At 45.1% G+C, this 17,706-nt stretch overlaps 1 protein-coding gene across 4 annotated transcripts in view; it reads right to left on the reverse strand.

Annotated features, from left to right (window-relative positions):
- The window catches only part of NR4A3 (nuclear receptor subfamily 4 group A member 3), a 32,055-nt gene extending 21,617 nt beyond the window's left edge, over positions 1 to 10,438 (reverse strand). Inside the window, exons 1-3 of one of the 4 annotated variants that reach the window (XM_020806760.3) lie at positions 10,017 to 10,438; positions 6,357 to 6,521; positions 3,607 to 4,523 (exon numbers count right to left, since the gene is read on the reverse strand). In XM_020806760.3, coding sequence (XP_020662419.3) covers positions 3,607 to 4,523; positions 6,357 to 6,521; positions 10,017 to 10,437 — 1,503 coding nt within the window. In that variant the 5' untranslated portion in view covers position 10,438. Of the gene's footprint in view, positions 1 to 3,606; positions 4,524 to 6,356; positions 6,522 to 10,012 lie in introns of all 4 variants that reach the window. The other 3 variants (XM_020806758.3, XM_073003906.2, XM_020806759.3) reach the window with 3 other exon arrangements.
- Positions 10,439 to 17,706: the final 7,268 nt, after the last annotated feature.

The raw sequence follows: 17,706 nt of genomic DNA on the forward strand, positions 1-17,706 counted from the left end.
TATGTGTTCCATTAAAATGGAAGGAAGCTTATAGGGATCCCTTTCATTTTAGTCAGACACACAGGAACTTCCTAATAGATTTGTGCCCCTTGATTTTTAAAGAGAAACCTAAGTATGAACATATAGGGATGGATGAATCTGTTAGTTTCGTTGTTATCTATTTTTAGTTTTCTCATTTTTAAATTCATTCTGTCAGATTCCAACATTTGTTTGCAATTCTAAGTTTTCAGATAAATATGTATGATTTCTCAGGCTCAGTTCTACTATAGTATTTTGGGATACATTTTTCCTAGTGTATACATTTTTACAACCATTTCTCAAATATCACACTTTTAATGTTACTTCCATTAACAGGTGTGTGCTCTTTTCAAATTTGCACATTTTTATATATGAATTTTTGGTCAAAGAACAGTATCACAAAATTTGGTAAATCCATGGTGAAAACTGAGTGACTACTTGGTACAGTATTTGTTGGGGAAATATGAACTAAGTAAGCTTGCATTACAATGCAAATTGATTGAATTTCTCCCTTATTTGCTAGTCTAACAAAAGCAATCTTGCTGTCATATACTAATCATACAGCTTGTAAAAATAATAAACCAACATGCCTTTGAAAAAGATGTACAGGAACAATTCATATATTATCAGCTGTTCTTTTTTAGCATATAGTATAGCACATCTGAAGTGCTCAAAATACTTCACATATATTATCTTAGCAACTGTCGCAATAGTCGGATATGATATTTCATCTACATACTGAGTGCGAGGGTAGCTTGTTCAAGTGGCTTAAGGCCATTTACTTTATAGAATGTTAAGAACATGAACATTATCATACATGAATTTTAAATACGTATGCATATTTCCCTACGTTAAAGATGTTTGGCACATTATTAGTGAAGCTGCCTGTCAGAGAACAAATTCCGGACCACTGGACTTGATGAAAAATCATCTATTGGGTAGGCGAGGTGCAGAGAGACGTCTCTAGTACTACATAGCACAATTCTATGGTTGTCTGCTTAAAAGTAAGTACCACTGAGTTCAGTGAAGCAAGTAGTCCCAAGTAACTGGGTATAGGGTTATACGCATCTTCACAATTAACAGTTTTACAGTGGAATAAACTTTCAAAGTTTGCAGCTCATTCCATAAAATGCAAGGTTGCTAAAGAAATGTTAGGCAGTCTTAAGTTCCCACATCACTTAGTAGTTATTATAATAACAATAATCTGCTATCAAGGCAATTCTGACTAATAGTGATCCTTTCCAGGGTTTTCTAGGTATAGAGTACTCAGAAGAGGTTTATCAATATATACTTCTACGGACACTTGGGGGAGAGGGGGGTCTGTGTCATGACCCAGACTGCACAATATGGCTCTTCCCCAGGAGGCACAGTGGGGAATTGACTGCCAACCTCTGCCTCTGCAGCCAGATACTTAACTCATTTGAGCTATCCAGGCAGCTGGTACTTAATATAATGGACCAAAATTTACTGACTTCTCAACAGCATTCCTTTGAGAAATTATACTTGTTTTACTTAATACCTTATTCCCTTGTGCTAATAGACCAAAGTTTACCCTTTTGTGTCTATCAGGTTTAGAGGCTGCTAAGTTTAATTTTATACCTGATTTTAGAAATACTTGTAAGTAACACTCCTCTGTTTACAAAAGAAAAAAAGTATTTGTTTCTCAAGGAGCTGCTGAGAGGTGTAGCTGGTCAGATCTATAGCTGAGGTGTATCATGATTGACTGCATATGAAATGCATAAAAACTGGTAGTAATCCCCACCTGGGATTTTCTTCTGTGTAAACCTTTATATAGTGGAACTATTTATGTTATTATTCAAAAATATTAGGCACAGTTAATTAAAACTGTAAAAACATTGACTGATATTATATAACAGATACAAGTTTTAATCAAAAACCTAAGTATCTGTTAAATAGCAACAGAATATGTATACTGCTTGTCACATTGCCATTTTTTGTAGCTTTGATTGTGTTATTTCTGAAATCTGCAACTGTTTATAATACTGTATGAAATTCCATGGTATTGTTTCCAAAGGCCTGATGGTGATGGGGACCACTGAAGCGTCTCTCATCCACGAGCAATGATGATGATTACGATGATATTAAAAATTCCAGGCACAGTCAAAATGATAAAAACATTGACTGATATTATATATCAGATACAAGTTTCAATTATTCTTATTCTTATTACTATTATTATGCTTTGGGACCACATTCCTCTACAGTAATAGTCTAATAATAGTCTAATTCAACATCTGAAACAAAACCAAACAGGTTTATAGCACCTTTAAAAAGAACAGATATATTTCAGTCTGAGTTTTTGTAATTATAGTCCATGTCTTTTTATGGATTTTAATCCATGAAAGCTCACACTGAAATATGCTGCCAGTTTATTATTGTGATTATACATCTGCAAGCCATTTATTTAATCCTGGCTGAGTTGCTCTGTTTAGAGTGTCACATTCATGTGATTGTTGCAAGATACAAAGTGATAAACCCATCTATTCTACTTTTAAGGTCCTTGGAATAGAAATGTTGCAAATAAAATTAATTTGGATAATAATGGTGTCAGTAGACACATTATAAAAAATAACAGTTGAAGATGGTCTCCAAATTACAGAGAAGGAAATTAAATTTAGTTGTTACATTCATATTTTTGTTATTCTTTCCTCTCTCTTCTTGACTCCTCTACTGCCAATGTGTCCATTGTATACTATACTTCTTGGGGCAGGGACTTAGTTTTTTTTTTTTTTTTTTTTTTTTTTTTTTTTTTTGCTTTACCTAAGGCAACATGATTGCCGAAGGTGCCATGTAAAGAACAAAGTAACAGAAAATAATGGTAGTTCTCTGGTAAGTGTTATCACTAACTTCCAATGCTCATAAGAATTATGCTGAACCTCCTATTGAAAAATATGAGAACACTATCACAATCACTTGAATCCTTTCAGAAATGAACTACCATAGAGTTGCTGGGAAATGTTATCAATGGGAGTGTGCAAAATGGATACTGTAAAACTTGCTATTTTTTAAAATTTTCTTAATGGTCAATTAAAGGTATCACCTGTTCCTGCATCTATTAGTTGTGATTAATTATCATAGGCATCCTTCAGTCTCGAGAGACTAGGGTAGCATGCTCTGAATTGAGGAGTGTAATATGGAGGATGGGCTGTTACCCAAGCAGCAGATCCCCCCTCTCCACATTGCTGAAATGGTCCAATGGAAAGGCAAGAGCCAATACAACTGGTTCCAGCAAGGTCGCAGGAGTTGGCAGAACGACATGAACTGCCTTCGGGACTCCAGTTCTGGATTTTGCCTCTTTGTGATTAATAAAGCCCACTGAAAGCAACCAATTTGTCCTATGAACTTCATATGAGCATGCAATTCAAGTCCATCTATATCTTGTTGTTTTCAATGGTATCTACTCCCCAAGACCTCTTACTGGTCATTAAGCCCACCTGAACACAACAGAACTTACTTCTGAGTAAACACATTATATGGTTAGACATAATTAACTGGATCCTGGCACAGAATCAGTGGGAGAAACAATTGTGCCACATATGGATGGATGAGCCTGTTGGTTGTCCTTACCTTAAAAAAGCCCTTGCAGCCCTCACATGTTCGCACCCCATAGTGCTGGCAGGCAGCATTGTCCCCACACACAGCGCAAGTGCCTTCACCGGATGAAGAACTTCTGCTGTGTGGAGAGGGGAGGCCACTGCTGCCGCTGCTGCTCTCACCCAGAAGACTGGAGGTGGCTGCATTGAGGCCCAGTGGTGAAAAGGTTAAGGTGGCTGTCCGCTTGGACAATGGAAGCCCATACGGGTGGCTTTCCATAGCAGCTTGGCTAGCAGGGGGTCTCTCCGACCCAATAGGTAAGTTCAAGGATGTGGTATCATAGCACATGTGGGCACTGCCAGTGGGAGTGTGGGGTGGTGAATGCTTAAAATGAAAGAGTGGAAAGCGACCAGACACAGTTTTCATAGGGGCAGTGTCCATCAGATGGCTGGGGGCCATGCAAGTCTGTGCTGGTGGAAGGGGTGGTGGTGGTGGTTCATCCCAGGGGGCCTGGTGGGGTGGAAACCCAGGGGTGGTGGGTGTGGAAGGTGGGGACTGCTTGAAGTACATGGAAGCGTTGGCCATGCTTTCTTCTGTAGGAGGCGGCAATGAAGGATGGTAGCCATGCATCCGATTGTCTTCCATTTTGATGAGGGGCCTCTGGCTTGCAGAGGAGGAAGATGAGGAAGATGAGGAGGCAGGCTGCATTTGGTATAGGCAGGAAGGTTTGAGCTCATAGCCCCCAGCATAGCCCTCCATAAAAGTGCTGAAGCTAGGCAGAGAGGTGGTAGCTGTGGCACTGATCTCAGCACTGGTTAGCTCCATGGTCAGCTTCGTGTAATCAGGGTTCATAATCTCAGGATTGTATTCAGAGCCATAGGCGAAGGTCTGGGCTGCATAACTTGAGCCAGGAGGCGAAGGGCTGTACTGGGCTTGCACACAGGGCATATCTGCAAGAGCAAAGGTAAGGATCTATTAAAAATGGCTGCACTTCTAGTTCACCAATAGTCATTTCTCATAGCCATCTTTTGCAAGTTGTTGCATTTCACAGAAACAAGGAAGGCACATATTTCCTCCATTGTATCTTGGAGATGCTTTAAAATGTGACAAATTTGCTACTCAAACTATTTCAATGTAGCAAAGAGTATGCTAATCATATACAGATGATGATATATCATGTATACATCCAGTGAAAGACGTGTGCAATTCGTTCATATGCTTACTGTGACATTGAAGAGCTTTCTGCATAATTAGACATTGCTTATATTTGTGGCAAATACTGGAAAGAATGTGAGAACTCCATACCTCTCAATAAACAAGGGCCCTTTGTCCACTTTCAGTTAAACAGGACAAGGTCAACAACATTATTCAAGAGTTGTACTACTATATAACAAGTAGAATTCATACTCTCTCCCTGGATGTGTTATTGAGTTTCCATTCAATGTATAGAAAAGTCAGTGAATCTTAAAGACCACAAAAAAAGAATAGTTTATAACTTCAGAATGTGTGCTGTTATGTCATAACACAATGATGGGGAGGTGTGGGAAATTATTTCAGACATTACAAAAGAAAGAAAGAAAAGAAATGAAAAGTTTTGTTGGCTATGGTATACCTTGAAGGAGGAACCAAAATGCATTTACCCAACACTAGAGGTACATTTTGTTACTAGTGAATCTATACGGTCTATTTCTGATCTTATAATTTGGCACTTGTGCTTATTAGAGTAAGTTGGACTTAACCATAAGAGTTAAGTTTATCTTGTTACCTGTAGCAGCAGAATGATTGAACTGTCCTGCAAATACTAATATGAAATCCTTACTAGCAAAAATAGAGTATACATTATTTTTCTTTTCTCTTCTTTTCCTTGATTACTGTAATGCAACTGAAACTTCTTGCTTTAAAAAAATCTAAAGGCAATGGCTAATTTTGGTTTCAATTTCTGGGGAATAACATATGTCTTTTAACACTGCAAAACAGGTAAAAATGTATATTTATTATATATTGCAGAACATTTGGGGCAAACTTTTCTGTGCTGTTATTATTTTTTAAAATAAAACATTCCCATAAAAGCCTCATAAAATTTAAATGTTAACTCTTATTTTGCTTCAACGGTTTTTTTTCAGTCTTCAGTCTTGTTTCAGATGAACATGAAGACTACAGGAAAGAACAGCCTCAATGTTTAATTTTCAGTTGATAGAAATGTTAGTGGTTTTGCTGCATTTTCCTCGCCAAGTTTTTTAAATGATAAATGCCTTTTCTAATTCTTTGACAAGACAAACTCTTGTAAAAATATTATCTCTTCCTTCTGACATGGAAAAATATTAGAGAGGAGAATTGCAATGAGTGGTTTTCTGAGCAATGTTCATCAACCACATGGGACACATATTGGTTAGAAAAGAAACCTCCCCACCACCCACTTCCAGCAACAATTCAGGGAGAAGTGTGTTTTAACAAGAAATTAAATGTCACTGTTTGACATTTGGACAGAGAAACTGATCTGGGATCAGGGTTTTCTCACTGGCCTTAAAAAAGGAACTTGAATCCTGAGGAGTTCCCCCTCCCCGCCTTCTCTCTTTTCTTTTCTCCCTAGGAAAAGCGATTCTTAGTGTCAGAGCATTTTCAAGAAAACAAGGATCTTCTTTTCTCAACCGCCTCTGCCAGGCAGTTCAGACCAGTCATGGATTCAGAGTCTTGTCCTTTCAAATGCTCTGCCAGGGAGCATAAGTGGAAAGGGGAAAGTGGCTGCTGGCCAGCCCTGGGTGCCCATATGAAAGCATTTTTACCTGGAGGGTGGCTTGCTTGCTGAATGGTGGGGGTGGCTTGCTGGACAGTGGCTGAGGCTGCTGGGAGTGGTGGGGCAAGCGATGGGTGCTGCGTCGGTGATCCCTCCTCGGCGGGGGCAGGGGTGGAGCCGGGGCTCACGACAGAGGGCTCTTCCGACCTGGGCTCTAATACAAAGAGAGGAAAAGTTGGATGGTGGAATGAAGAGAAAGGGGTCTGGAGAGGGCATGAATCCACCACTCCTGAGCCCGTCTGCACTTTTCCAGAGTCCTGTACCAGACTCCTTTGTCCAGATCCTAAACACTCACACTTACAGAGTCAACAGAATCACACAAATCAACAGAGTCACGGAAAGAGGGCATGGGGGCCTGCCCCGACCTCTCAGGGGCACTCCTTGAAAGCTTAAAACTCTGACAGAGGTGGGGAGAGTAGACATCTATCCTTTCACTTTTGAAGATAAGAAGGAAAAACGTGGCAAGACTAGCCCCAGACATTTTGCTGCCAGAGGCATAAGAGCACCCCTTCATACACACTCTCTCTCTCACACACACACCAGTTTTATAATACTCAATTCGCTTAAAGTTAGTTTGGTATCTGGGTTCAACATACAACCTCAATTGCTTGAACACTTCTCATAGACAGTTAAAAGAAGAAAACTAAAAATCAGATTTAGAGACCATTTTGACTCCTTGCTCTGAAGCTCTTTTTTTATCGTCTTTGTTTAACTTACCAAGATGTAAAAGTTACAATCAATTTAGTGCTACCAGGCCCACATTTGTCAAAAAAAGTTTTATATTACTGTGTAAGATAACGAAAACTTAAGAGATTGCCTATATTCGCATTCTGGCTGTTCTTCATTAATCTCCTGGTTCCATCAACATTCCTGGGCCTGCAAGTGAATAATTTTGTCTGAAATTAAAGAACCAAGTGTCTCCTCTCCATACCCTGAAATACCTGATTCAATCCTGACTTAAAGAGATGTTCAGGTGCCTAAACCTGGATTACACATTTCTAAAGGTTGGAAGGCTTTCCCCCTCTGACAGTCACGTTCAAGTCCAGCCTAGGGACCAAGCGCAGGAGGATGAAACAAAGGGTCAGAAGACCTTTAGGCAGGCTGCTGCTTAAAGAATTTAGTCATCTCCTCTGGAGAAAAAACTGTTCCACTCTCCCCTGCCTCGCTGAGAACGGTGCGCTCCGACCTCCGAGAGTGGCGATCTACAGTATTAGAGTGAAGGACTCAGTTTCCCCAAGCTCGCGGTGCGATGCCATAAAACCACACTCCTTCCCACCCCTGCCCTTGGAGATGTTTGGCCTGAAATGCTGTTCACCGGCTCTCAAGTGAAGAGTTTACCTCCCATCACTCACCCGTAACTCCCACACAACAGCGCTGGTTAAGAAGAGGGTTTCTTTGATTTAGTGAGCCCGATTTGCCCGTCTTTTTCCCACCAGATTTCAACGCACCTCCACCTGGCGGCAAAGAACTTCTACTTGTTTCAGACAAGCTGCATCTTCCCTTCTGATTATCTCCGTCCTAGAGAGTGGGCGGGATGGATGGCCTCTATTTCACCCCACCAAACACAACTTTCCCTTTTAGACTTTCTAAACGTTAGGAATTCACCCTTGACAAGGAGCGAGTGGCCTCCATGTCGTGAAGCGCGGCTCTCATTTTAGTGGCGAATGGCTACAGCAGGTAGTCGTTCTTAGGAAGTTCGCTTTCAACCGACCCTCTCAGGGCCGCGGCTTCCTGTCCCGCAACACGTTGTGCAAGAGATTGCCTATCATCCCGAATGCCCTCCTCTTCCTCTCTTTATAGCGCCCGCTCTCTTTCCCTGCCCTCTTTCCCTTCAAACTGCCGCAAGTGACCTGAAAACGTTCTCTCCTCCCTGACACACGCACCGTTTCCTGGCTTAAGGTCCAGAAGCTCATTTTCCCTGCAGGTGATTTTACATTCAGGGATGTCCCCGCAACGTATTTCGCTCATTATCGAGGGAGGCGACTCTTTCTTTGCCCTCCTTTCCCCTCGACCACTAGCGATCGCGTCTCCTACCCGCCCGGTGTTCGTGACTCCAGGGGCCATTCAAAGGATACTAGGAGGGCCAGCAATCTTCGAGAAGAAGCGCATCCCACGTGTGTCTCCCAAATCCCCACAAGTCCTAATAACAGGACCAGAGGCGGATAAGTCAGGATAACAGAAAAAGAAAGCTAATATCAACCTGGAAGAGGGAGACAAAAAGTCTCAGAAGTTTGGTGGGGAGGGGGCGCCACCATTTACGAGGGAGGACCAAGGTAAAGGGAATTAGCTTCCTTTCTAAAATTCTTACAAAGAGTAAAAATGCTGAGAAAATCAGGAGCTGTTCCAGCATGGCGTTATTTCAATAAATGGTCCTAAGTAATATGTATATATCTTCTGGGACATTTAGAAGGTGTTTTAAATCAGAGGCGCGAAGTTCAAATGATGGTTGAGGAGACCCTTCGCGTCTAATCCAGGAATACATTTCACATTTAGGACCACACCGTTTAGGTTTACAGACAATGTTCTTTTTAAAGTTTCAACATACAGTATAGGTATAACCTCGAAAAGAGGTACAGGCTCCTAATAAATCCACTCACAAAGACCCAAACAACTTTTAACTCGAAATCAGTTTGCTTCCACCGTCCTTTCTTAAAACGAATGACAGGCTGCTTATGCTCCCGGTTACTTTTTAAGTTAAAAAAAATGTATTGCTTGAGAGCTTTCAGGGCTCAGCCAAATGAAGACCGGCCGTGGAACTGAACCCGCGAGACAACTCAGCGGGTGCCCAAACGCGAAATCCATCCGGAGGCTGAGTAGCTCTGCTCCTTCCTCGCATCGCCTACCCCATATCCTAACCAAAATCAACCTAGATAAGCAAAGAACTCCGAAACTGTCTCCGCGAGGCGAGCGAAAAAGTTTTGCCTCTTGTCTCGGCGGGGCAAGGAAGCCGCGCGGCGGCCCCGCGCCTCTCTCTCTCTCTGCTCGCCGCCTCCCACGTGCGAGTTAGCGGGGCGCTCGCCGCGGAAAGGGGCCACGGAGGAGCCGAGCGCAGCCCGTTCACCTTCGGATCTCCCCGTCCCTTTTGCGAACAAGCCGCCTCTCCGCCGGCTTCCTTCCCCAAACTGCCCGGTAGCTTTCATTCCTTCCTGTCCTCCCAAATCTCGCTCGGTTTTGTGGTCGGAGCAGCAGCACCAGCAACCACGGCACCGCGGAGGGCCCCACCAAAGCATATCGTATTCTGAGTGGAAGCTCAGCGCCGGCAGCCCCAGCCGCGGACAAATTGCTGCCATTCATCAAGCCCGCGAGGGCAAGCCCGCGAGCATCATCCCCATGACAACTGCAAGCGGTGGGGAAGCGAGCGATGCCGGCCGAGAGCGAGCGAGCGAGCGAGGGGCACCGCCTCTCCTCCCCTCGAGGCTGCCCACAAACCCCCACACACCCCGCACGCCAGTGCTCCAAGCCGCGGGCTCCGTGGAGACACCCCCCCCGCTTCTCCAAGCCCCCTTCCCCACGCCAAGGCCGAGCGCTTCGTTCCCGGCCCCCGTTTCGCCTTGGCAGAAAGTGACCCAAACTTTGTGCAAGTCTCTTTCCCCTCCGCTTCCCTCGCGCCGGGCGGCGGCATCACTTCATTCATCATCTCTATACCTACTCGGCTGCTGTAGCGGTTCCGTCTTTACATGTAGTTTGTCAAACGCTTGATTTCCCTCAAAACGGCAGCAGGCGGGCGCAGACCTGAGGCGCAGCTGAGGCGAAAGCCCAAGGCTCCGGAGAAGCTTCAGTCCTGGGGGATGCTCCGTCCTGAGGCATTGGAGGGACGCGAGGAGGAGGAGGAAAAAGAGCACGCGGGGTAGCCGGCGTGGAGAGCGGCCGCAGCTCCCGCTCGTCGCTGCCGCCGCAAGAGCCGGGACTGAGCGAGGCGCCCAAGACGACGCAATGTGCCTTTGTTTATATATGCCGGCCGGCTGCGGAGCGCTCCCCGCCTGTCCCTGTGTGTGGTAACTGAGGGAGCAGGAGGAAGGAGGCTCCGAAGTGCGCGCCTGCTCTCCCACTCCCTCCTCGCCGCACGTCATTTATGCGAGAGGAGCCCTAGCGGCCTCTTCATACAGCGGCTGGAATGCGAGACGTCAATCGTGACGCCATGGGAGCCTGACGCGGCTGACCCCCCGCCCCCTGCCCGCCCCTTCGGGTGTCTGGGTTTCTGACAGGGAGTGTGTGTGTGTGTGTATGTGCGCGCGCGCGCGCGTGAGTAAGTGAGCGCGCGCGCGCATGCATTGCATGCATGCATGTGTGACACTCCAGAAGCTCCAGTACAGTACTGTACTTACTTAAACAAGGACAGGCGAGCCCTCGGCAATCACCCAGCAAAACCCTCCGGCAAAATAGCCACCTCACGTGATTAATGAGGAAAACCCAGAAGAAGGTGGAGAGGCCGCTTTCAAGCGCCGCGTAACAGCGACTTGCCTTTGGAGCGCGGCCGTGGAACCGGGAGGCTCGCTGCAGGCCGCTGGGTCGCTTCCGTGTTCCAGTTGCTTGGTGGGTCTTTGGTGGCAAACGCGGGCTTAAAAAAAAAAAAAAACTGGCGCCCAGGAACGTAACAACAAGCGCAAAGGGTCCCTTTTGATTGCCGGCCGAGCTTGCTCGCCTTTTGGACAGCACTCCTGTGGCTCACTGGTAGAAACTTTTCGTTCGTAATAATCACTGGGCTCAGAATGCCCGAGCTTCCGAGTCTTTACAAGGTGAATTCACCGACTTGTTCACTGTAATTTTGTCTTTCCTTGTGATTTTGAAAACAATAAATAAAGAAGTCGTGTTTCTTTCGCCTCCCTCCTGGTAACAGTAACTTAAGAGCGAAGCCGATAAGACTGTTGGAATTATCAAGAGCTATACAGATATGACTAGAAAGCGCTGCAGACCTGGAAGCTGCTTTTCACACATATCCCTTCTGGGAAGAGGCTAGTTAGTTACACTTCCCAGTTTGCTCATCTCGAGTGAATTCCTGCCTTTCAGGTTAGTGGTGCAGCAGCGTAGAGAACCTTTTGTAATCCCGGAAGACTGTCGAGAGCAGCACGATGGCCCCATGAAGCACCATTTAACGTTATGTGGGTGGGTGCTCTTTCACAGGCCGGCAAGGCGAATTGCTGAGTCAACACAGTAACTTCAGTATTGTGGGAGATAATTTTTCTGAGTATGAAGGGAACGAAGCGCTGAAAAAAAAACATTGGTGTTCGGGCTGCAATCCTGTGCGTTTCTGTATAGCGTAAGTTTTATTAATATTGTGAGGGGGGCATTTCCAAAGTAATGTTGCGTAGGGTGGGGCTGGATATATGTATGTTTCTTTACACAGGCATATTTGTTAGAGAGCAATGCAGTGAAGCTCAGGGAACGTATATTCAGGGTTATCTTCGTTTTGCACCTGCGCATCTCATATAGAATCAGCCCAGACGACTATAAACTGGAGTCCCTATATTCCAACCCGCCAAAAAAAAAAAAAAAAAAAAACAATAGCTTTTACTATTGTTTTACACCGAGGGAGCCCCCTTTCAGAACCAATCGGAGCGGGGACGTCACCGTGGAACGCCGACCCTCGTGACACTTCGGCCAATCCGAGCGACGGACGCGGCAGGATCTTTTCCAAGCGGGGCGGGGACAAGGAAGGCTTGACGCAAGGAAAGCGCGTGATTGACGCAAGCGGTGTTGCTAAATTTAGCCCCCATGGACCTTTTTGCGGGTGACGGAGGCGGCGGCGCGCGAGGCGCGGCCTGAGGAGCGCTTTGAGTGGCTGGCTGGGGCTAGACTGGGGTGGGCGCCAGAGCGCGTGCTCGCCCTCGCGGTTCCTCTCCCTCGCGCGCAAAGGAAGCTATTTCGGGAGCGGAGCGGGGCCGGACGAGCCTAATATAGCGCGAGCTGAAGATATTTATAGTTACTGCATATCCGCCGGTGGTGCCACGCGCCTCCTTTTGCCTTCTGGGGCGGAGGAGAGAGAGAGAGAGGAAGAGAAGGGTTAAGTCGGCACCGTTGCCGCTGGGATGTCGCTCTGCAAAGGGGGCCTGTGGGCGGGGATTCCCCGGCGTGGTTGGGTGGGGTGGGGGAGCAGGGTGGAGACGGCTGGGGCTGTCCCGGGCCGCGCCTGACGCAATGGAGAAAAGCCGGGGGCGGCTAGACGGGGATACCCCTGGTGGGGTGGGGCGGGGACTCCAACTCGTGCCGCTCTTCGCCCGGAGGGGGCCGCTGCCCTCTCACTTAACAGGCGCAGGTCGGCCCTCTCGTGGGGGGAAAGGCATCTCTTGCCGGGCAAACCGTGCCAGCCGGCCAACCTGCCTGCCTGCCTGCCTTTATGCTGAAGTGATGAATAATATCCGTTCGTAAAATATCCCTTTCGTTGGCATGGAACTGCTGTAGTCTCAAAAAAAGGGGAGGTAGCTGTTGGGAACAAGTGTAGACCAGAGTCCGAAGTGCTACTAGCTTGGCAGTCTACACAGCCAAGGAAGTAACTTGGACTGCAACTGCACTGGCAAGCCAAGTCGAAGTGATTCAGCTTTGCTGTACTGTAGATTGGTTCACAGCCTGTTTTAAGCTTCTGTTCTGAAATAGGGGGGTCATATGGAGACTGTGGATTGTTTTGGTGCCAGGGTCCCCACTGACTGGCCTAGCAATCTAATGTGGTTTGATCTGTCATCCCATCCTCTGCCATTCCCCAGCTCTCCTCTTATTGTTCTTTGTAAAGCTGCTGGGCGGTTTAAAGAATTGCACAGTGATAGAGAAAAGGGACAGTTTCCCAAACTTCTTCATAACATACATACACCCATGCCACAGAAACGAAGTAGACTGGTGTCGTCCATTATAGACTGTAGTGATTTCTATCTCTTTTTTTTTTGGTCAGGGTAGAGATTGATATACTAGTTTAGCTGGTGCTAAACTAGTATATCAGTGTATAATTTGGACCAACTAGGATGAAAGAGTGCAGGGGTGGGTGTTTGCACTTTCTAAAACATCACACCCAGCTTTGTATGTCACCAGAATACCACCCAATATCATGCCCCCTAGGGGCTGCTCACCTAGGGAAAAGATTGTTCAGATTGTTCTTGTCTGGAAAAAGTTGAAGCCACCAGCAAGGATCCCTGTAAGGTGCGTGGCAGCGTTTGTGACTGCCTCCCTTTGTTCAGCTTTCCTCCTCCACACAGCCCCTTTGGTTCTGGTCACCACGTAACCCTTTGTGTGTGCAGGGGTCAGAGTCTTGCACGCATGCAAGGGAGAAGTCACACAGAGGCGGAGAGGGTATGTTGGTCGCCAGCAGCAGAGAAACAAAAAAACCCTCCATGTCTGGAGCAAAAAGGGGTGAACTGATTCGCATTGGCTTTTGTGTTGTGTTAAAAAAAATAAAAGAAATACCAAAATGTATCCATTTTACACCTGCAGCAAATCCTGCAGTATTTGACTACGTAGTTGCAGCCTTAGTTGTAGAGCCTTGGGGTTGTTGGCACTCCCTTTTAAAATTCTGTTCTGCACTAACTTTGCAGTTTCCTTCTCTTTCCTGGACTGTAGCTGTTGAACTGGGATGCTCTGGCACACTGAGGGGCAAACAGGTTTAGTCATGAGTTAATTAGGAGAACAGCTTCAGCTGAAGCGAGGGCAGGGGAAAGAAATTACTCTTTTCTTCATGAAAGCTCAGGGAAATTTGATACCTGATTAGCAGATCTTCTGGAAGAGTCTGGAAACTAGAATTCAGGGTATAAAAAAGGAGAGAGAAGTTACAGTGGAACCTCGACTTACGAACGTCCCTACCTACGAACGTTTCAACTTACGAACGACTCTGCTCGCAAAAATTTGCATTGACTTGCAAGTGGAGCCTCGACCTATGAACGAAAAAAAAGCAGGGGAAAAGGGTGGGAAATTCAAATTTCCCCTGCCTTTTTTTTATTCCATTCAAACTGTTGATGGCAAAGAGGCTGCTGTTTCACCCCAAAGGTTAGGAAAAGGACCCCCAGGAGGTATCTGATGGCAGCGGGGGGCCCCAGGGAGGGTGTTTTTTGGTGCTTTTTTTGCAGTCCCAGCGTGGGACTTGCAGTGTTTTATTTTTAATATATTTTTTGGTATTTTTTTCTTCCCTTGGAACGCATTAATTGGTTTTCAATGCATTCTTATGGGAAATTGTGCCTTGACCTATGAACTTTTCAACTTGCAAACACCATTCCAATACAGATTAAGTTTGCAAGTCAAGGTACCACTATATTTAGTTTAGCCTAGTTATCTCTTAGGAGAACACTATGCTCATCTGCCACTCTACTACAAGACTTGCACTCCATATATGTTCTGAGGCTGTGCCAGGATGTAGATATTAGCATAAGTTAGCTATCTTATTTTCTTTTCGAGTTATTCTGGAATTGTTCTTGCCTCAATGCTTTGATTATGTATTTTGCTCCACACCTTTTCACAATTCTATAACTGCTGAAATTGTTTTGAAATGTTGCTCTTTTTGACTTTCTCACCACTTTTTATAAAATATAAAGTTTTATAGATGTTTGGTTATTTAGGACTAAGAGGGTTAGTGGTACTATACCCAGGCTTACCTCAGCCATCTACTCAGAGCCTAAGTGTTTAGTGAGTATTTTTTGCATTCTTACCTTGCAGGGTTGCCATAAGAATCCAAGAGCTTAATTTTGTGGATTTGTGTTACTCCTTGAAAGCACTGCTTATTCAGCATGGGCAAAGTATTGGGAGGGTACCGGACAAGATTATTGTCCCCTAGCCATCAACACATTTGGCCCTTCTGGATTTCACCCGCACCAGGACAATCAGAGTAGTATGACCTAGTGAATGTTGACAATATGTGTAAATAAAATTCATATCACCAACATATACTTCCCCTGTTTTATTTATTTAAAATATTACTATCCAGCCTTTCTCCCCAAAAGGACCCAAGGTGGCTCATATAATTAAAATAATATTTAAAAGCTAAAATCAGTAAGTATACAAATATTTAAAAATAGTTAAACAAGTATTATACTAGATGTTAGCCAAGGTAAATATTCAAACACATTTAAAACAACAGAGCACAACAATCCATTTAAAACCCCTCTTAGACCACTAGTCATTGAGGAACTGAAGAGAAAGGTATTTCCTGCCTGCGGAAGGACAGCAAAAATGGGGCTGGCCTAGCCTCTTGTGGGAGGAAGTTCCAAAGTCTGGGAGTAGTGACAAAGAAGGCCCTTTCCTGTGTCCCCATCAGATGCACTTGTGAAGGTGGTGGGACTGAGATAAAGGCCTCCCCCAATGATCTTAATGCCTGGATAGGATCATAAGAGGGATATGGAGTCTTTTAGATAGCTTAGACTCAACATGTTTCGGGCTTTATAGGTTAAAACTAGCACTTTGAATTGTGACCAGAAACAGATTGGCAGCCAGTGAAGCTGCTGTAGCAGAGGAGTTATATGTTCCCTGTAACCAGCCCCAGTTAAAAATCTGGCATCACCACTTTGGACCCTTTGGACAGTCTGAATATTTTCCAAAGGCAGCCCTCTTGTAGAGCACATTATAGTAATCTAGCCAGGAACTAACTAGGCCAGGTTATGGCCAGATTAGACCTCTCAAGAAACTGGTGCAGCTGGCACACTAGTTTTAACTGTGCAAACTACTGGCCACCGTTGAAACTTGGGCATCCAGGCTCAGATTAATCCAGGAACATCCCTGTCGCGACTGCCACCTCCTCCTACGTCACCACAAGAGATGACAGGTCACGATCCTTCACACACACACACAGTACTTCGCTGCCACCAACCACACATAAACCTGACACTTCAGACTTAGTATGGATTTAAAAACAAAAAGGATGATTTATTGAATACAGAAATAAAATGTAAATTACTGAGAAAAAGAATCACTTGTCATACTATATTTATCAGACCTTAACCCTGCACAGTTCTTGGTTACTTAACACACAGTTACCCAATTACCTAACCTATATCTAACCCTCTCACTCTCCAACTCTCTAATTCCCCAACAACAACCTTTTCCCTCTTTGCACACCCCCCTTATATACACAAACTCCACCCCTTTAAGACCCACCTCCTGCCCTGCCATAGGCCAGGAAACTCCAGCCTTAGCCAAGACAGGCAGGTGACGTCATGGCACACATCACATACCTTCCCCCTTTAATAAGTTGTTTTGTGGGGGAAAGCTAAGGTGCTTTTCCCCCAAAACAACTGCAACAAACATCAATCATTACATTTATCAACACAGTTTAACACAACTACAAATATACTTACACTTCCTCCATACAGGTAAATAAAAACATGCAATGCAAAACATTTATCATAACACAATACATAACTTTCCAAACATTTTACATTGCCATATACCATACACAGAGTCCATAAGTCCTTCAGATGTTGTCTTCCGGTCTTCTGGATAAGGCGTCAGCCACACAGTTTATAGTCCCTCTGACCACCTTAACCTCGAAATCATAGTCCTGCAAAAGAAGCGCCCACCTCATCAGTTTACTGTTCTGTGATTTCATAGTCCGCAACCACGATAGAGGTGAGTGATCAGTGCACAAGGTAAAATGTCGACCCCAGACGTAAGCCTTCAGCTTCCGGATCACAAAGATGATCGCCAAACACTCTTTCTCGATGGTAGAAAGATTCTTCTCCCTGGGAAGCAACTTCTTGCTCAGGTACGCCACTGGATGTTGGTCTCCGCTGTCATCCTGTTGGCACAGTACCGCTCCCACACCGGCATTAGACGCATCTGTGTAGATGATGAACTCTCTGTTGAAGTCAGGAGCATGCAGCACTGGATGGTTGGTTAGAGTATCCTTCAGCCGTCCAAACGCCATCTCGCACTTTTCCGACCAGGAAACGCTGTTGCTGCTCTGCTTCTTTGTCAGGTCTGATAAAGGTGCAGCAATCTCACTGAAACCGGGTATAAACTTTCTGTAATACCCTGCCAGACCTAGAAAGGACCTCACTTTCTTTTTAGTGGTAGGTCTGGGCCAATTCAGGATTGCTTCTACCTTGGCCTCTAAAGGTTTGATTAGGCCTCCTCCCACTATGTGACCTAGGTACTTCATCTCTGAGTTACCTAGCTGACACTTACTAGCTTTAACGGTTAAGCCAGCATCTTTCAATCTTTGTAGCACTAACTCTAGATGATGTAGGTGATCTTGCCAGGTGTTGCTAAAGACCCCTATGTCATCGATATAAGCTACTGTGAAGTCACTAAGCCCTTTCAGAGTATGGTCCATGAGCAGTGGTGGGATTCAGCAGGTTCGCACCAGTTCTACAGAACCGGTAGCTAATGTATTATTGGTTCTGCAGAACCTTTTGTTGGTCTGCTGAATCCCA

Source organism: Pogona vitticeps, chromosome 6 (assembly GCF_051106095.1).
Source record: "Pogona vitticeps strain Pit_001003342236 chromosome 6, PviZW2.1, whole genome shotgun sequence".
NCBI classification, from domain to species: domain Eukaryota; kingdom Metazoa; phylum Chordata; class Lepidosauria; order Squamata; family Agamidae; genus Pogona; species Pogona vitticeps.